The 15,080-nt window shown below is 42.1% G+C and overlaps 1 protein-coding gene across 1 annotated transcript in view; it reads left to right on the plus strand.

Moving 5' to 3' along the window:
• Nucleotides 1-897: 897 nt before the first annotated feature.
• Nucleotides 898-15,080, plus strand: part of FBXL17 (F-box and leucine rich repeat protein 17) — a 145,373-nt gene continuing 131,190 nt past the window's right edge. Inside the window, exons 1-4 of the mRNA XM_083464511.1 lie at nucleotides 898-2,019; nucleotides 4,071-4,193; nucleotides 4,867-5,124; nucleotides 7,119-7,250. Coding sequence (XP_083320637.1) covers nucleotides 1,168-2,019; nucleotides 4,071-4,193; nucleotides 4,867-5,124; nucleotides 7,119-7,250 — 1,365 coding nt within the window. The 5' untranslated portion in view covers nucleotides 898-1,167. The remainder of the gene's footprint in view (nucleotides 2,020-4,070; nucleotides 4,194-4,866; nucleotides 5,125-7,118; nucleotides 7,251-15,080) is intronic.

A 15,080-nucleotide genomic window follows, 5' to 3' on the forward strand; every position in this document is an offset into this window, starting at 1 on the left:
TCTTTGCGTTGGTGAAGGATAAAGCCGAATAGGCACAGTCCTTCCGCCATGCCACAGTGGGGCAGAGCTGCTGCAGAGATAGGCTCAGTCCTCTTGCTGAAAGCTGACAGCTTTGCTCTTTGCTCTAACAGCTGTTTGTGAGAGTCCAAGAGATGCAGTCTTAACGGTTCTCCAAAAGTAAATCTGGTTCCCATTTTGTAGTAAGCAGAATCTTCCGCATGTGGGGCAAGAGTGGTGGGAATACATAGCCTTAAGTGCAAAATCCACAGATACAGCAGGCAAGCCATTTGTTGCAATGTTTCCATGAAATCATAGATTTGTAGAGTTGGGAAGGATCCCAAGGGTCATCTAGTCCAACCCCCTGCAACTGAAACTACAGTACCCCCCAAATCCCCCCCCCCATTTTGAAATGATCATGCCTTCCACCCACAAAAAAAGCGAGAGACAAGTAACAATTATCTCTCATTTACATTTAAACGCCTGCCAGCACAGCCCCTACACCACCTTTTAAGTCTCAATCCCCTTCCTTGGTCGGAGCGGCGGGCCACAAAAAGAGCCAAATCCTGTCAGAACACGGCCATGACGAAACAGCTGCTTTCCCTGTTTAGGGAAGCTTTTAATGGTTAATAGGTTATTGTATTTTAGTGTTTTGTTGGAAGGCGCCCTGAGTGGCTGGGGAAACCCAGCCAGATGGACGGAGTATAAATAATAAAATAATAATAAATAAAATAAAAATAAAAATAAAAATAAAAATAAAAATAAAAATAAAAATAAAAATAAAAATAAAAATAATAATAATAATAATAATAATAATAATAATAATAATACCCTCGCAATCCTCCACACCACCCTCGTCCCGCACATGGAAGTGTCTATGGGGAACCCGGAAGTGAGGGTTGCGCGGCCGAGCAGCAGCTCTTGGGGCGAGTGCGCGCGCGCGCGGGGTCAGGGAACCGGAAGTTCCGGCGGTTCCTCTTCCTTCAACGTCCCGGAACCTGCCTTGTTGTGACTGCCGGCCTCAGAGTTTTGCCGGTCTCCTCCTCAGACGCCGCCGCCGCCGCCGTTGCCGCGCTCGGGCGGGCGGAGGCGAGCGATGAAGCCCAGGCAGCGCAGCTGAAGCCGCCGAGGGAGGAAGGTCTTGCTGGGGGCGGCGGCGGCGCCTCCTATATGGGCCACTTTCTCTCGCGGAAGGGAACCAGCCAGACCGCGGATAGGAGCCGCCGCCGCCGCTGCCGCCGCCGACCCCTGAGGGGGAAAGTGCCAGTGCCGCCGCCGCCGCCGCCTCGGGACCGGAGCTGCTTCCTGCGCGGTCCCTGCATGCTCTGCTTCCTGGTGCACAGCGCCAGCCCGCCCGCCGCCACCGCCGCCACCACCGAGGAACCGCCGCCGCCGCCTGCTGCTCCTCCGCTTCTCTACGCGGCTCTGAAGGCGCCCGAGGACCGCGCCGCCCGCCGCCTGCTGCGCTTCTCCTGCCGCCGCCTGCTGCTCTCCGGCCTCCTCTTCTCCTCTCCTCCGCCTTCCGCGCGGAGAGCGGGGCCTGCGCTGGAGAGCAGCGAGGCCCCCCCGGAGATGGTGTGCAAGCGCAAGGGCGTCCGGCTGCTCCCCTGCCCGCCCCGAAAGCAGCCCCGCTGCGCCGCCGCCGCCGCCATCCCAGCCACAGGGGCCGGGAGCCCCGCTTCCACGCCACCGCCGCCCGAGGTTTCTGCCGCCGCCGCCGCCGCTGCTTCTCCTTCGCTGCCCGAGCAGCACCTCTGCCCGCTGCCCTGCGCCTCGGACCGCGCCCGGGGAGGCTCGCCGCCGAAAGACCCCGCCGTCGGCGAGAACGGGGACGATGGGGAAGGGCTGGCGGCGGCGGCTGCGGGCTCCCCGTCTCAGCTGCCCGAGCTGGACGGGAGGGAGAAGGGCGAGGCCCGCGAGCCGGACTGCGAGGAGCCCCCCGAGAACCCCGGGGACTGCTGCCGGGAGCCGCAGCCCCCCTCGCCCGACATCAACCAGCTGCCGCCCTCCATCCTCCTCAAGGTGGGTTTGGTGAGCTGGCAGGTGTCCGGGATGTCTGGGGGTTGCCTGCCCTTTTTTTTTTTGGACACCTGTCGCTGCATCCCTTGCCTCCCCCTCCTCCTGAGTTTCTTGGTTGTGTGTTTTTCCATGTAGAGCTCAAGTGCCCCATTTTTAAAGTCCTGGTCTCCTGGAGTTTACTCTGCAAAGGTGCCCAGGACCACGTTATAGAGGTGGCGATATGAGAAGACCTGAACCCAATTATAATTTTCCTTTTCTTGTTTTCAGTTTTGGCTGGCAATGGATGGGGATCCTGGAAATTGGTTGCATTCACAAGCGTTTCTGCTAAGTTCATAAGTTTTTACTTAAAACACTAGACGCTAATCCAGCTGAAGGTGAAATAGTAATGGTTCTTGATTGAAACAGAGTCCTTTTCTTGACAGAGCTTGGTCTTGGTCACATCATTTAATTCAGAATAGTCACTTCCCCAAGTTATTTGCACATAATGATATAATTAGAATTGGTTCACATGGAAACAGTGCTTAATAGCATTGTTGATAGCTTAATAGCACAAAGAGGCACAATTTGTAGTAATCCTGCCTTTATGAAACAAAACAAAACAGTATTATGGGAACACCTGAGTAGTTAAGGTTCAACAACTGGTGTGAGTTCTAGATGAGCCTGCTACACTGGACTGGAGCTGGTGGAATGAGGAAGTCTGAAAAGTTGAGAAAGGGTGATTTCTGACCTACAGGGTTAAAAAAGTAAAGAAGCAAAGAGTGCTTCCAGGGCACATTCTCAGGATAGCTCAATCTCACACCAGTGCATTAAGCTCTTGAAAAAGCCTATGGAAAGGCTTCATGAGAATAGATAGCTTGGAGCTTTAGAGCAGAGTAATCACTGTATATGGCTTACCGAAGTTAAAATCCTGGTTTGTGGTAGCTTTTTACGAGATATATCCCCAAGAATGGTAAATGGGAGCTAAAGGTGGAAAGCCCCTGTCAGTTATGTCTTGGAGCTGCTTTCAATCTGCTCCTCTCTGCTTTCCCTGCACTGGCTGACAACAGCACAGAATATATTGTGTAAAGGGGTTGGGGATGTTGTGGAAGACTGTTGCCTGACAAGGTGATGTATGTATAAATGCTGAGGAGCCTGTGAGTGTTTCAAGGGCCGTGTCCAAGCCTTCCCTATGCCTCAGGATGAAGTTCACTAATGGACACCCATAACATTGGGGAGAATGACTTATTCTGTCTCTCTCTCTCTCTCTCTCTCTCTCTCTCTCTCACACACACACACACAGAGAGAGAGAGAGAGAGAGAGAGAGAGAGAAACTGCAACCATCACTCGCACACACACTCCAGAAATGAATTAGGTAGATGGAATCCCCCGCCAAAAAAAATGCTGCCCAACTTTTCAGTTATAAAGCCTGAAAAGAGAAAAATGTTGTCTGTGGTAACAGTATTTGTTGGCAAGCCATTTTATGAGGTGTGGGTGGAGTTGCTTCCCCATCAGCTTTCTAGGACAGTTAGTTGCTGACCAGGGCCTTAAGGTTTTCACTCAAGCTGTCACTGCATGGGACTGTCAAATTACCTAATATATAGATTGTTCATAGTATCAAGTTGAATGCTTATCACTGTAGACACAGGCACCCCCCCCATTTGCACAGGTGTTGCATTCCTGGTTTCTGTGCATGTTGACGGAGCATGCATAAGCCCGCTCCGTTCTTTGCCACCCAACTCACATTCTGCTCTCTTCTGGGTCCAAAAGGACCCGCAGGTTGGTTATGCGTCAATTGAACACATGTAAAATTGTCATCACCTCTATTACTTAATGGAAAGTAGAAAATTGGTGGAATAATGAGGGATGCATAGCTGGAGGGAAATCCATTTTCTTTGTTTTAAACAAATATATTTGTCCAAAGCTTATTAGAAGAATGAAAGCCTTGGAAGAATGATAGAAAGGGCATGTCTTTGGAAAGAAAGTGATAGAAATGATAGAAAGGGCATGTCTTTGGAAAGAACTTTGGAAAGAAAGGCGTTTCACTTTCTCTTAACTCTTCCTTTTTTCTTTCATAGATATTTTCCAACTTATCTTTGAACGAGCGATGTCTTTCAGCATCGTTGGTTTGTAAATATTGGCGTGACCTCTGTTTAGATTTCCAGTTTTGGAAGCAATTGGATCTCAGTAGTCGTCAGCAGGTATGAAGGAAGCTACGTTGAAATCTGAATTCTTTTAATCAAATTAAAACAATTCCTTTGTCTTCCTCTAATAAAAGTGATACCTGTTTCACTTTTCAGCCCATATTTCTTATAGAAAACATAACGAGTTTTGTGAATTCCTTCATTCACAGTGATTGGCTGTCTTAAAAGCCTGTGTTGAACCACACACATGAATATATTAAGTTGCTTTCATTGACTGAATAGATGCATATTTAGTATGATGGTGAATTATATAATGACATGACCTGAATTACATTTTTCATAATCTAAAGAAGCTTAGAGCCTGATTATCTGAAAAAGGATTACGTATCTGTTCCCAGTGCAAGGGAACAACAGTACCTTTGTTGTAGCTGTTGTGGCAGCCTTGGGCAAATCTGATGAGCAGGTGTTTTTTTGGGGGGGGGGAATCAGGAGGGGCTATTGAGGTGGTATCCATTGGTCAGATGTAGTGCTGGAAAATAAAATCATTATTTGCAGCAAAAGGCTCCTAAAATTTAAGTTGAGTAGGAATGCATGGAGGCCAAACTTGTAGTGAAAGTACTAACTTGGTTTGCTACAAATGCTGTTGTGAATGTATAGGCTTGTTTTTTTCTTTAAAAATACAGATAAAACTGAGAATATGAATGTTACCTATTCAAATTGTTTTTGACAGGTCACCGATGAGTTACTGGAAAGAATTGCATCAAGAAGCCAGAATATAACTGAAATCAATATTTCAGATTGCCGTAACGTATCGGATACAGGAGTATGTATATTAGCATCTAAATGTCCTGGACTTCTAAGATATACCGCATATAGATGTAAACAGCTGTCTGATACGTCTATAATTGCAGTGGCTTCACAGTGTCCTCAACTGCAGAAAGTACATGTGGGAAACCAGGATCGACTCACTGATGAAGGACTCAAGCAGGTGAACTTTAAATATTGGTGAAAGTATTTTATATATATATATACAAAATTACATTGTTTTTGAATATTTTAAGCTGCACTTTTATGTCCACTTGGGAGTAGCCCCTACCCAAATTCGGGAACATGTCTAAGAGTATGCTGTTGTTGTCAGAACAAAATGTTTATATTTCCAGTTTACATTGACCTCAAAGGTATACATTAGATGGTATATGATAGTAAAATAAAAGGACAATTCAAGGGCTAAAAGAAGTTGAATTTTCTGTTCTGGGAATCATGGAAGGTACCATGAGGGTCATCTAATCCAGCCCCCTACAATGCAGAAATCTCAGCACATGGAAGAACATTTTTAAAAATTGTCTGTACCCACAGTTCTTTAGCTGTGTATCCATAGCTCTTACTGAATACAACCAATGAGCCATAACTAGCTGTAATTGTGCTATGTGCAAACCCCAGTTTTAGAACCCAGAAAACAGGTTTTTGGGGCTTTTTGTCTAGAATAGTGCATGCAAGCTCCATTTTGGGTGTTTTCTGAGCCACTCAAACTTCTGCTGCTGCAGCCACTATTAAATTTACAGACTGCTAGTGACATTATATGTTTATTAGAGACCTGCAAATTTTGCAGGCCATTTTGAATCTAAATGTGAAATTCTTAGCCCTACCACACTGTTTTGAGCTATTTTCAGTGGATAATGGTCTTTTTTGGGGTGGGGTGTCCTACAATATTATACCCTGCCTTTTAGTCATTACTTCCTTGTACCCCCTGTGAAGCTTTTACCTGTTCTAAACAAATTTCCCCATCTCATCAGAATTACTGCGCTTAACATGTCTGAACTTGGCATAACATAGCATCTTAGTGGGTACTTTAGGGTATTTTGTTCCCAATGGGCAAGAACATTTCCTGAGCAGCGTTCTTGAGGAACAGATTACTTTAGCCAGTTTCCCCTCCCTCCTGCAGCCCCCTTGTGCCATCTGAACAACTGCTTTAGAAAGTTGAGGGAGCATCCAGAAGAGTGTAGGAGGTGGTGCTGGTTAAATCACTTAGGTAGATCAAAAGTGTTCCATGGACAGAAGGATCTATTCCATTCATGGAGGGTGAAGTTTGGATCCAAATGAAAAGTTTTATCCTGCCCACCTACTATTTTTTTAAACCTACCAATTAGAAGAAGAAGAAGAAGAAGAAGAAGATACATTCTTAAGTGATGGCTGAATATTTTCCATGTACTTTGCAAATAGTCACAGATTCTGTTCTGGTGAACCAGAGTATATTAGAAAGAACTATACTATGGTGGAACCTTGGTTTTCGAACTCAATCCGTTCTGCAAGACTGTTCAGCTTTTGAAAAGTTTGGAAACGGAGGATCAATGGGGTGGCTGCAAAGTCAATGGGAAAAAAATGACAAATGCGACTCAGAAGCTGTTCGGTTTCCGAATATCGTTTGAAAACTAAAGCAGTTACTTCTGGGTTTTCAGCATTCAGGAGCCGAAACATTCCAAAACGGAGGAGTTCGGGAACCAAGGTTTGACTGTATTTAGCCTTCTTTGTCAAACTGTCACTACTGTTAAAAACAAAGTTGCATTTGCTAGTAATAGTATCCTTGAAATCTAACTGTAAGCCTTCTTTTTTTCTTGACGACTAAAGTAACTTTTTAAGTTAGAGACATCTTTACAACTTTTCAGCTTCTACAGGCAAGACTGTTTTATTGATTTGGGTGGTGATAACTGGAATTCTGAGCTTCTGGTGTGCACAATACAATTTATTTCTGGTTATTGATGCATGTTGGATATGGCTAAATATAATAGACCTGTTCTCTTACTTGGACTGCTGAAATCTATACTGTCATTCAATTTCCTATTTTGAGAGCAATGTGGCCTCTTGGCTAATGCATTAGTTAAAATCTGAACTAATTGTTTTAGCCATGTAATGCTTGTATATACACCATAGATTGAAGGCAATGTTAGTGTTATATATTTATGTGTGTGTTAATTTCATTTGCAGCTCGGATCAGAGTGCAGAGAACTGAAAGATATTCATTTTGGGCAGTGTTACAAGATCTCAGATGAAGGAATGATAATCATAGCTAAAGGATGCCTGAAGTTACAGAGAATATACATGCAGGAAAACAAATTAGTAAGTATTTTGTCTCGTGTATTTAAATTAAAAATGCCTACACCCTCTTTTATCCTTGCCCACATCCAACATTTTATATGTGTATCTTAACTGATTTTTGAAGGCTTAGAAACCTATGTCCATATTCTGAGAGTGTTAACCTACAATACACATAGTGATTAAAAAGCTAATTCTTAGAATACAGTCCATATTGGTTAATACTTTTCTTTGGGCAAACATGCTACACTTAATTGTGGAATTGGCTTTGCCTTGTGTGATTCAGTAGTTGATAGAAAAGTAATAATGCTAGCTAAGCATTTCTATTCTGTTGGATACAAAATATTCTCTGAAGATCTTTGTATACTTTTGCAGTGCCATGTTTAAACTTTACACGGGCTTAGCTTATAAACATGTATGTTTGCATGTGAAGAACCTGCTTTATATGACTACAAGGTGTCATGTTGGCTACCAGATTTGATGAGTTAAAATAAATAGTCTGATTCATGGTGGAATCTACATTAACAGCAAAATGGAACCTCTGCGTAGAATGGCAATATTTCTGCGGATACAACTTGCTGGGCACAAACAGATGGCTGTCACAACTGTACCCTGTTAATGAACTTCCTTCTAACTTATATCAGTGTGTATATATGTGTGTGTGTGTGTGTGTGTGTGTGTGTGTGTATCTTTCTAACTTCTAACAGTAGCCGTGTTCAAAACTCCCATTGTTCTAGGCGCATTTTGCGACAGGGAATTTCATTGGCGCAAGCAGTTTCTGAACTCTGGGCACAGTACTGCACCTAAGATTTCAGTTCAAAACTGCGATGGACTAGGTGGATACAATACATAGTGCTGTACTTCCCTGACTCAGAGCAATTTTAATCCTACTTAAGAGTAGACCCATTCAAGTTAGTGGACATGATTAACTTGGACCCATTAATTTCAGTGGGCCTACTCAGAGTAATTTTATTGTGATAATTTTGAAAATATTGACATTAATCAGTCTTAGGTGTGAAACTTGGCACTCTTCAATTAGATGCTTCTTATACAACAGTTGAAACTGGAGAACCAACACTTCCTTATGGCCATCCTAAGCTTCTTTTACTTAAATCTGATGTTTCATTGTTCCTAAGATATTAATTTTGCTGCAACTCCTTTCATGGCAGCCAAGCATAGGATATGAGTATTATATCCCAGCATTCACCTTAAAATAGACTGCACTAGAAAACACTTAGATTTCATTCTGATGTAGTTTTCCAAGGAAGTCCCTCAACAGCATTTCAGTGGAAGCTTTTGGATCACGCACTCTTTACAGTGCACTGTAAAGAAAGAATTGGAAGCTGGCAAGCAAAAACACATTTTGTGTTCAAATAATTTACTGTGAGTGAAACTAAAACTTCTGAAGATGTTTTTGGAAAAACAAACCATTGCTGAAATACTAGAACAGTTTCCAAAACTCAAAATAATTGTATTAGATCTCCTGTGTATTCGATCTTCATTGCAAGTCAATCAAATGTCTATTACGGAAGTCATAGGAATTTGAATGGTCAATCAGTTTCATGTTTTCTGTGCTGGATAGGCTGCTGATTCCATGTTCTGTTAAGTGATTCGTTTTTTCTGACCTTTTGAAAAGTCTCATAAAGATCACTGTATAGTTGTCAAGGCACTAGATAAGTACATTAAAGTTTCTTTCACTGGTGTATCAAGAATAGGAAACATTGTGACTCATTTCTTTTTCAAAGAAAGAACTAAAGTTTCTAAGAAAAATTCAGTATGTTCAGATACCAACTCAAAAGCAGAGCTTTAAACAGTGACTTCATCAGTTCCTGGCATCTCCAGGTGGTTCTGGGAAATATCCCTTTTGTAAACTCTGAACAGCCACTGTCAATTAATGTAACAACACTAAGCTAGATGGCTTGTTGGAAGTCACGAACCGTAGTTCTCATTTTGCACATAACGAGAAGCTATGATTTACTGTGACTTACTGGTTTGTTTCCCCACACTATGAAGGGAAGAATAAAGGAGACTTGGTCATTCTAAAGGATACAGATAATAAAAATTCAAGTACAAAAAATGCCTCCTCATGCTCAAGAACTTGGAGGGTCCCAGTTGAGAGTATACATAACCTAAAGAAGTGGTAGCTAAAGTTTTTAGAGCTGTGTGGCATTCAGAGCAGTCCTGTTTGTATCTGTGATTTTGAAATATTGAGCACTGTATCCAACTTTCTCCAAATAAAGGAGGGCCAAAAAGTGGTGTCTTGGGGCACAAAAATATACGACTGTGATAATTTTCAGATAAAAATAGAAATATAATACCAGTTAATGGGCTTCTGATTGAACAGTTACATTTTGTTTTCTATTTAATTTATATTTATGTGACAAGAACTCAGTTGTAATTGCAAAGCTGGACTTGGAAGCCACCAGAAAATATGCTGCTTCTCTATGAGCAGCATAAGAACCTATAAAGGCACCACACCTGGTGACTCAAAGCAGACGTTTAGCATTTTTCTGCTAGTAGGTCAGCAACAAAGACTTATTGGACACATACCATGTTTTGTTTGTGCTTGGTGTAGTGTCTGCACGTCTTGTGGCACCTCCCCCCCAAAATAATAATTCTGCAGTCAAATTCTATATGCATAACAACAAACCATGGTTAGTTATGAGAATGAGCTCTGTAAGCTTCCTTTGTTACAGTGAGCTTTCACTTTTGAATATATTGCCAGTAGGAAATTGTAGTTTAGTTAACAAAACATGATTTGATGTTCTGGTTTTGCTAATCCACAGGATAAACCAGAGGTTGACATCCAACATTGTCAGCCTGCTTCCTCAGTGTGGTTTCTCCCTCCTTCCCATTGCAGCCCCCATGCATGCCCCAAAAATCTGTTCCAGAGCCTGGACTGGATATATTGGATATCACTGAAATTTCCCCCCAGTTTGGAGCATAATAAAGAAACTGCAGTTTATTTAAAAGGGAAGCTTGCAATCTCTTCTGGTGTGTATGTGCATGAGAAAGCACCCAAGACATAACAGCAAATCATAATTTACTGCATGTGAAGACCACCACTGAGTAAATTTAGTTAAATTGCTGCTTCTATACAAATATATATCCTTGTTTTGAGAGTGAGCGTAGGGACCAAGTACATGCCTGGTTCAGATCTTGCTTCACTCGCATTTTCACCAGCCTGTAGAATGGGGATTGGGAATCTGTGGTCCTTTGGCTGTTGTTGTCCAAATCCCATCAGCTCCAGTGACCAAGGATGATGGGAGTTGCAATCAAGAGCATCTGGAGGGCCACAGGTTCTTATCCTTGCTTTAGAAAGTAAGCTTCTCTCGTAGGTTCACCACCTCTTCCCTTATGCAGTATGGAAATATATCAGCCTAGCTTTGATGATTGATGTAAAGATTAGAGAGAACTCATTGCCATTCTTGTATTCTACTGTGCACATAGTGACCCTTTTTTGCCTTTGGTCATTCACTGTACTGGCTTTCTGCTTCTCCCTGGCACCGCTGTGTTCAGAGATGGAATATTTTTTTCCTGAACTGTGCTTGCAGTATAGAAATGTGTGCGTATGTAATAAAAATGCAATAGCTTCATGCTGACATGTCATGAAGGCTCTCAGGTTTTTCAGCCTGGAGCATGCCATAGTCTCATTGCCACAAAACAATTCTTTGTACCCAGTTCCTCAGAATACTCTTTACACACAATGATTTATCAGTTCGTTTCAGGCCTAAGGGCACTCTACTTCAGCAGCATCCTACAGCCAAGTCAACGTGCATCAGAGGCTGTTAGAGGCATGTTAGCAGAGTAGCTAGGCAGTTTTGATTAATAAAGAGTGCAATGAATATCTAGAATGCAGTTCTATATCTTTATACCTCTGTTAAGGGGAAAAAAACATTCAGAAATGCACCATAAAACACATGTGCCTAGAATCTTAGCATGTAAGAAGAAATGTGGGATTTGAAATCTTAAAATTTAGCTTACTCTTGTATTTCGTTCCTTGCTTCTTTTATTTATTCTATTTTATGGTTGGTATCACTGTGGGTTAAACCACTGTGTCATTTGGGTGGCGGTTCGAATCTCCGCGACGGGGTGAGCTCCCATTGTCCAGTCCCAGCTCCTGGCAACCTAGCAGTTTGAAAGCACACAGTGCAAGTAGATAAATAGGTTGGCGGGAAGGTAAACGGTGTTTCCGTGTGCTGCTCTGGTTTTGCCAGAAGCAGCGTAGTCATGCTGGCCACATGACCTGGAAAAGCTGTCTGCGGAAGCGGACAAACGCCGGCTCCCTCGGCCTGTAAAGCGAGATGAGCGCCGCAACTCCAGAGTCGTTCATGACTGGACTTAATTGTCAGGGGTCCCTTTACCTTTACCTTTATGGTTGGTATCAAATACTGTCCATGTGTGAGTAGAATGGACTTTTGCTTGTACAACACAGTTTCACTTTCTCTTTCTACTTCACATTCTCAAAATCTACTCTGGAGGGTTGGGGACCATCATGAGAAGATTTTGGGGTGGGACTCCCAAGGAGGAGAAGAAATTAAAGTCTATTGTGAGTGGAAGTCTGCTCATGCAATGTTGTATTTGCTCTATATCCTGGCCTTCTTTCTGAGAGCAGTAACTGTTGCTTTTTTTACTATTGTATTGTGTACTTTGGGTCTATGGACCACAATAAAGCTCTGTGTGTGTGATGTTTATAGTTTTACCTCTTATTTTTTATCCCCACAGTAACCCGGTGTTGTAAGTTAGGCTGGGAAGTTGTAACTGGCCCAAGGCCACCTAGTGAGTTTTATGCCCAAGCGAGGATTTGAATGAGTCTCTTCTGCCCTTGACACCACTCTCTCCTATACCTTGCTAGTTCACGTCTGACACTTCAGCTGAAGCTTGTCAAACCTGCAGCTGTGACTGTTAACAGCCGAAAATTTTAGCCATTTTGTTACTCATTCTTCTTCACTTAAAGTTAAGTGGTTTTACATTACTTAAGCAGTTATGCTATTGGGCAGTACACCAGGTAAACACAAGGTAAAAAGTATATACCTGCATACATCATTTTATTTGTATCCCCCCTTTCCATACATAGTTAAAACTCAAGGCAGCTTACAACATAAAAAACAAGCTGATAACCATTTTAGCTATCCTGAGGCATGATCAGCCTGAGTAGTTCCGCTATTGTTCAGAGTGAACTTCTTCCTCTTTTTTTTGGTGGAACATTATGGGTTACTATAGACACTATTTAATATATTATCCAGTACATTGTATTTATCTTTCAAAAGAAAATATCTGCACTGGCTGGGTCCCCGTCCCCCACTGTCCCACACATCCCTCCCAAACTCTTGAAATTCCTGGGCTTCAGCAGTCTGCTTCTGCAAAACAAGAGTCAGAAACATGAGAATGTGTTCCCTTTTTAAATATTATGAAAATAAGTTTAATGAAAACTTTGGGTGTTTGGGTTACCAGTTGTTCTGCTCAAAATCTGTGGAGACTTGCTAGCTGTATTAGCAATTATCCTACTGCTCCAAATTGAAATGGAAACAGTCTTCCCAGAAGCCTAGTTTAATTAAAACAACAAGTTAACCAGCCTTTAAAATGTTACAAGAACAGTTAAGCAAATACTCTTAAGATATGCTTGAAATGCTCCTAAACCAACATAGCTTACTTAAACTAATAATTGAACCAGTACAATTGATAACAATCTGGTCTGTAATTTCTTTTTATTCTCACAAAATGTGACTCTTCCCATCTGTGTGGGCAACAGTCCCTAACAGGTACAATATAACATACTAGTTTTTTAAATGCTAAGTGTTGTGATTTGCAGATGTTGCTTGAAAAATGTATTTGTTTCTTATGACCTTTAGGTGGCAGTGTTGACGTTAGAGATGCTACTAAAATATCTTTGTGTCCTTGGTACAACAATAAAATGCCTGGAAACAGTAGATTACAAATACAGGAAAAAATGATACTATGCAGCCATAATTTTCTTATTTACAATGGCCAGTGTGTGTATTTTCTTGTTCTCTGCACTTGTACTACTGATTTTAATGCTCTAAAGCATAAAGCTATATGCTTTGCTGCACTTGAATAATATTTTTTCTGGGTAATGACCTATCTAATCATGCGTAAGTGCAATTATTGATTAATACCTTTTTAACAACAATTTCCAAATGAGTTGGATATCAGTATTTCTAAATATTATGTTGTTGTTGTTGTTGTTGTTTAGTCGTGTCTGACTCTTCGTGACCCCATGGATCAGAGCACGCCAAGCACCCTTGTTTTCTACTGCCTCCTGCAGTTTCGTCAAATTCATGTTGGTAGTTTCGAGAACATTGTCCAACCATCTCGTCCTCTGTCGTCCCCTTCTCCTAGTGCCCTCAATTTTTCCCAACATCAGGGTCTTTTCCAGGGAGTCTTCTCTTCTCATGATGTGAGCAAAATATTGGAGCCTCAGCTACAGGATCTGTTGTTCCAGTAAGCACTCAGGGCTGATTTCCTTCAGAATGGATAGGTTTGATCTTCTTGCAGTTCATGGGACTCTCAAGAGTCTCCTTCAGCACCATAATTCAAAAGCATCAATTATTTGGCAGTTAGCTGCCTTTATGGTCCAGCTCTTACTACATCACTACTGGGAAAACCAAAGCTTTTAACTATACAAGACCTTTGTTGGCAAGGTGATGTCTCTGCTTTTTAAGATGCTGTCTAGGTTTGTCATTGCTTTTCTCCCAAGAAGCAGGCGTCTTTTAATTTTGTGACTGCTGTCACCATCTGCAGTGATCATGGAGCCCAAGAAGGTAAAATCTGTCATTGCCACCATTTCTTCCCCTTCTATTTGCCAGGATGTGGTGGGACCAGTGGCCATATATAGTGCCATAAATCAGTGTGAAATACAGCCTGGCAGATTGTTTCTGAGTTCACTTTCTGCACATGAGAAATACTGTTGCCTTTTTTTGCAGCTCTTAATTTGCTGGTTGGCCCCATCCTGAAAAGCAAATTGAATATGGTTTGTCTGGTATAAAGTTCGGTATACCTTGCAAAATATTCCAGATGGAGTGCAGTGGAAACTAAAGTCCCCTTTTGTTCACTAATCAGGTACAGCATGAGCATCTGCACTGCAAGCTACTCTATACTTTGCTATTCCTACCCCATTTACAATGCTGCAACCCTTGTCCTGGAGTGGAACCTTTCGATAGTGGATAGATGTGTCCTTCCCAAACCTCACAGAGTGGGCCATAATCACCAGCTCATCTTATTCTGAACACTTGTCAAAGCTTCCTTCTCTGTGGAGTTAGGCCAGGCTTGAACTGCTAAAATACAGGTTGAAGGTTGTGAACTTTCAGTTATCCCGAGTCTCAAATCCAACACTTAACAGCACTCAAACTGATTAATGCATTGTATCCTATGGCAGCATATAAATACTGTTTTTATTTTAGGTCTTGAAAGTTTAAAATGGCTGTACCTAATGTAAAGGGGGTACAAAGATAATATTTCCTCCATTAAATATAATGGAATATACATGCATATATGTAACTTTCTAAATGTCTCCTTCAAAAAAAGAACTTGATTCCTAGATACACTTCTTAAGCTTAATGTATTAAGGACCTGAAGTCTAGTTTGACTTCAGAGTGCAATATACAGTGAAACAAATACTAATGTACATCAGGATTGAATTTATTTGTGTAAGATCTTTCTGGCTTTTTATTTCAAATGTGGGTGTGACACGTTTCAGTGCCTTCATGATAGAACAGTGGCTGGCATCTGGTGGCTGTCAACAGGAAATTAGAATAAAGGGTTTGTCCTAAGAATGAAAATGGTACTACATCTGTGACCTGTTTAGGGGAAGTATCCTAGAACTGAGAGATGCTA

This window comes from Podarcis liolepis (assembly GCF_965112155.1).
Source record: "Podarcis liolepis genome assembly, chromosome: 11".
Taxonomy (NCBI): domain Eukaryota; kingdom Metazoa; phylum Chordata; class Lepidosauria; order Squamata; family Lacertidae; genus Podarcis; species Podarcis liolepis.